The sequence below is a fragment of the Seriola dumerili genome, unplaced genomic scaffold (genome assembly GCF_002260705.1).
Source record: "Seriola dumerili isolate Sdu_G_001 unplaced genomic scaffold, Sdu_1.0 BDQW01000219.1, whole genome shotgun sequence".
NCBI lineage: Eukaryota > Metazoa > Chordata > Actinopteri > Carangiformes > Carangidae > Seriola > Seriola dumerili.
Genome location: NW_019174474.1, coordinates 6,065,425 through 6,070,758, shown reverse-complemented (window position 1 = coordinate 6,070,758; position 5,334 = coordinate 6,065,425). Strand labels below are relative to the sequence as shown.

General features: G+C 39.8%; 1 protein-coding gene across 1 annotated transcript; it reads right to left on the bottom strand.

The window, feature by feature from the left end:
* Positions 1–3,046: 3,046 nt before the first annotated feature.
* rag2 (recombination activating 2) lies at positions 3,047–4,648 on the bottom strand. Its single transcript, XM_022754690.1, has one exon. The coding sequence runs from the start codon at positions 4,646–4,648 to the stop codon at positions 3,047–3,049; it is 1,602 nt and encodes a 533-aa protein (XP_022610411.1).
* Between the last annotated feature and the right edge of the window lie 686 nt (positions 4,649–5,334).

Below are 5,334 nucleotides of genomic sequence, written 5' to 3'. Positions count from 1 at the left end.
TTTTTCTTTTGATATGAACCTTTGATATAACATTGGATTGACTTTGTAATAGTTGTATAACCTGTTACGTATCGATATTATATAAGTAATATGGCCTTGTTTATAAATTCTGAATTTACTTTCTGTATATATTGTTTGATGTCTAGAATAGTTCGGGAAAGGAGCCAGTGTCATTACACTTTTTCTGAGATTTTGCATATTTTCTTGTGAGTATCTTTGCAAATTGAAACAAAACATCAGTTACTGTTGACCTTTTCGCACTTGAATGGAGTATTTTCTAGAACTTAATGGAAAGTAATGTTATTGTCACACCACGTTTTTAAATGTGTCTTGTATTTGAACCGCCTTGTTGTGGAAAGGTTCTATACATACACTGTAAATTTGCCTTGCCTCGCTTTGTTAGCAAAGATTGGACAGCACAGGGAGATAGAATTAACACACAGGTTTCTTTTCGCTCGCTCTGAGCAGAAAAGTTTTTTCCTTTATCTTCGCCGTCTGTGAAATATGGTTCAGTTTATTGTATCGCAAGGATATGACACATTTATGAATTTATATAGAGAGGATATTTATGGAAACAGATGAAAGCGCTGTAAGTCATGGGGGAAAATTGTGTTAAAAAGACCACATTTGTGGCCACTGTATTAATATATCATTTGAGCTGGCGCAAAATGCAATCACGGAGACCAAAATGTTCTTTGTTTCATGAGTGCCCTCTGAAAAAGATTACTTTAGTGCTTTATCGTGGGATCCCTGAGGGGCAGGATAGATGCCAGGTCACTTTGAACCAATTTTTATCTCTTTTAGTTTTTGCACAGTGGAGGATAGATGATACTTATTCGAATTCTTCACATAAAATAAAGCATATACTGACCTTTTTGTTGATATCATAAAAATACAGTATGGTCCATTACGGATCCTAATACCCCATGGACTCCCTAGCAGGCAGGGATTTTTCTTAAGTACTGTATATAACCTGGCTCTTTTCTCTGCTGATATTTCTTCATTGCCACGGCTGGCAGAGGAGAGGGATGGGCTGCAGCTTGAGAGACCTGATTTAAACTGATTTGTTGGCAACTTTATTTGTTTGATTGATTGATTATATTGTCTTTTTCTGCCCTCGCCATTTTGAATTGTGACAGGCAATTTTGTTTTCCTATTTGATTGAATGTTTGATTTGATTTTTACTGTCATAGGTTTAACCATACGACAGCAGTGAAATATTCACATTTCATTGGATAGTTGTCACCCTTGTACAATAACATCATGTTTCGAGTGCATTATATTGCAACTTGCCTCATATTTGTTTTTTGTTTTTTTGCTGTAATGAATTGCATTTCCAAAGTAATGGATGATGGATGATTCATAAGATTCTATTTGTTCACTTTTTACCATGTACTTTCTCATTTTGTTTTTCCATACCACACTAAATATCAGGTACTGTTTACTGAGGTTGCAGAAGATTTTCAGTGGTGATATACTTTGCATACTGGTGCAGTGTTACACTGAAGCTCCACTACATTTCACATGTTGTTTGTTTTTACATGTAGTCACATATTTCTCATGTATTTTCACTGAACCACACAAATTACTCTGCTATACCATTTTTTTTACTACTTTATTTTACTCTTTTTCCCCCAAAGAATAAATAAAGACAGAATCTGACTTAATCTTCTGGTGTATTTTTCTTAAACAATTTATAATTCATTTTTTTTTGTTTTAAATTTGTATTAGCAACACAGAACTCAGGTACAATTGTTTCTGGAAGACAGCACTAGTCACAATTTATGACTGTGCTCCTGGAATACAAAATAACAATGAACTGTTTTACAGCAAATGAACCCGATCTGGAAACATCAGAGCCAGACAACCTAAAATATTTTTTGTCACATCTAAAGACTGTGAAAGCCCTTTAAAAAAAAACATTCATTTTTTATTTCAGCTTTTTTATTTTCATTACAGATATATTTGCCAAAAGGTCTATATGTTAGGTATTGTTTATCAATTATAATTCATTTAATTGTAAAATCAATTTAGGTGCATTTGCCTCTGGAAACCAATTTTAGGAAGTGCTAATTTAAAAACTTATATTTTCAGTTTGTTGGATGCTTACAAACATTGACAGTGCTCAGCTTGACTTTCCTGGACACTATCTGCTGCACCAGTGTCAATACCATTATGATATTATCGGACAATGGCACAGCATGTAAATTGTGCACTAGTTACTGGTGAGTTTGAAAGGAAGATGGATCAAAACAAAATTACTGAATGGATTTTCCATTTAACAAATGAACTTCGTTTCTCTCAGAACGATCCTAAAGTTGTAGATTTTATTCTCAGTCTGACTGGAGCGGCTATTCTGCCATCATTCAACTTACACGTAAAACAACAAAATGTAATTTTATTAGATTTAACAGCATTATTATGACTGTTGTGGTCAGTTTGAATCACTTGAATAAAGGAAGTGCTAGACTATATTTTCCAGTCAGAAGGATGGTTCCATAGACCTTACAAGTGAGTAACAACAACACAATATTTTTCACTTTGGTCCTTGACTGAATACAGAGTAGCTACTGATAAAAATACAAAGTAGAAACACTGACAGACTAGTTTTTTATATATATATGAAAACACATAAGAAATAAAATGGTATGAAGACAGAGAATTTGAGGCTGTTTATTGTTCATTGTTATCACAAATTTCATTGAGTACATTTCCCATTCATTAATCATCAATGTAAATGTAAAAAAAGAATCATAAAAAGAACACAGCTTCGTTTGGCCTTTGAAGACAGTGTTAAGTAAGTAAAACCTGTTTAAAGCCATATTGTACAGTAGTACATTTTTATTCAAACATTGTAAAATCCCAATGAAAACACACAGCTGTCACACATGAAATTTAAGTTTGCAATTTTTATCTCTTCACATACAGATCAGCATATTAGTGGTTTTTCATCAATCATTTATTCACTTATTTAAAGTAGGAAACTCCCTACATATACAGTACATACAGTAGCTTCCTTAACAGTGACTACGCATCGAGAATAGAGTCAGTCAAAAAGTCTTCTTAAAAAGCTTTTTTTGGCAGGGGAAATCTTGATTGTTGGAGGAGTTCTTCTGTCCTTAACCTTCATGGGGGTGCGCTTCAGGGGCATGACCTGTCGAGGTGGGGTCATCTCCTGGTAGGGCAGGCCTCCGTGGTCCAGGCAGAAGTACTTTTTGCTGCCCTGAGAGAGTCTGACCAACAGGGTCTCAGACAGCTCCATGCACTGGGCGTGGACCCAGTGCCCCCCCTCCCCTCTGGAGCAGAAGATCATGGCTGGTCGGTGGAGCTCAGTGGAGTAGTACGGCTCCCACGTGTTGGGGTTCACCTGACAGCCCAGGCAACATTTGATCCAGTAGCCTGTTTTCGATTCATCTTCCTCATCCTCTTCGTTGTATGTGTCTCCTTCTTCGTCACTGCTGCCCTCCAGCTCGTGCGGCTCACGGCCAAAGTAGAGCTCCTCCGAGTCCTCAAGAGGAGTAGAGTCGTCGTAATCTGTCGACTCCTGGCTGCAGCCCAGGGTTCCTTCTTCCTCTTTGCCCCCTCCCTCTGTCTGGAAGCTCACCATATAGAAGTAATGCACATCTGGTTGAGATGGCCTTCCCTCAGTAGGTACAGCAAGTAGGATGCTTCCCTCTCCTGCACTGCCCCCAAACCAAGTGCGACTATGGAGGATATCTTGAGTCCACTCGGGTGGTACTAAAGTCTCAAAGTGGATCCCTGTCTCATCTAGAATCACAGTGCTGCACTCCATCCTCTTCTGAGAGTCTGACTGATATCCACCCAAGATTATGTATCTGTGAGCGGGACCTGGGCGGGTGATTATAGCGCTAGAGATGGATATGCCAGTGTGGAGGGCCTCACAGGAGAGCAAAGGGCTGCCCTGCAGAAGCTCGACACGCAGCCGCAAGAGTCGTGGGGGGCGGGAGTCAGAGGCGAGCGAGTGACCTCCGATGAGGTAGACACAGTCTTCTCTAGCGAGGGCCAGATGGAAGGACTGTCCGTCACCGAGCTCAGGTAAAGTGTGAGCAGAGGAGCACCCAAACTCCAGGTCAAACAGGAACACCTGGGGAGGACAGTCGACGACGCTGTTCCAGCTCTCTGTGGTCCGCTCTCCTGCAGGCATGTAGGATCGACCCCCGAATAATACACAAGCCGTCTTCCCGCGGCTCTGAACCATGCTCATTGTGTGGCCGTATCGGGCCCCTGGCACTTCTCCCACCAGTTCTTTCTCTTTGCAGCACAGGGTCAGTTTTCGATTGCAGCCGCGACTATCCATGGTCAGCAAGTACAAGCTCGACGAGATCTCGTTATTTGGGGTGCGGCCGCCGTGGATGAGATAACTTTCTGGAAGGCCGTCATAGGGGTCGAGGCGGCAAACAGCGGGACAACGTAATGGAGGGAGATAGTTGGAATCACTGGAGAAGCTGATGGCCCTCAGCTTTATCTCACCCTGTTTAAACCGAACCCCAAAGACTCCTGTTGGACATGAGCGCTTGGGCCAGCCTTTCTGGCCAAACAGGAGAATTTCACCATCCAGCTGCAGCAGAGAGCAGCCAGGCTGCAGGAGGCCTGTGCAGTTCACCGGAGTTAATGGTTGCAGGGTCATTTTCCCGCAGGTGCCTGCATCAAAACACGACACAAAGACACAAACACAATGTGTCAGTCAGCTGTTGCTTGTTTTCATTCTGGGGTTTTAAATTTTTACTTCCTGTTTATGACACCATCACATGGAGGACGATAATAATATCCACATGATCATAATATGTGCTATAGACCACAAAAACATAAATAGGGGCAGACATTAACTCAGCCTCTTCACAAGCCAATATATATATTTTTTTTTATCAATGAAAGATGGCATACACAATGCTACCAACATTTAGACAGTAATAGTATAGATATATTGTAAATAAAGGAATAATAATGATAATAATAAAGCAAGGATATGAAATTACACATATGTAAAAAACTACTACTACTACTAGTTCTTCTACTAATAATAATAATATGTGGAATAGTTCATTTAGCTGCTAACAAATGAAATCTAAATAACATCTGCAACGTGTAAGTGCTTATTTCCATACTTAAAATTTCCAATAAATAAGTAAAAAAAAACTGGACTTTTCTATGACTCATTATGGCAAGATGAATTGTAGAGCAGTGGAGAATTTGAGAGCAAAAGAACCATGAATTTGTAAGTGAAGCTACATTACTGACACACCTACCAACACTAACTGCAGGTTACTATAAATATGAATGCAACTGCTGCTCCTATTGTCTGACAACACAAAT

What these genes read in the sequence shown, in the direction of transcription:
- rag2 (XM_022754690.1), bottom strand. Translation starts at nt 4,648, where the DNA reads ATGACCCTGCAACCATTAACTCCGGTGAACTGCACAGGCCTCCTGCAG.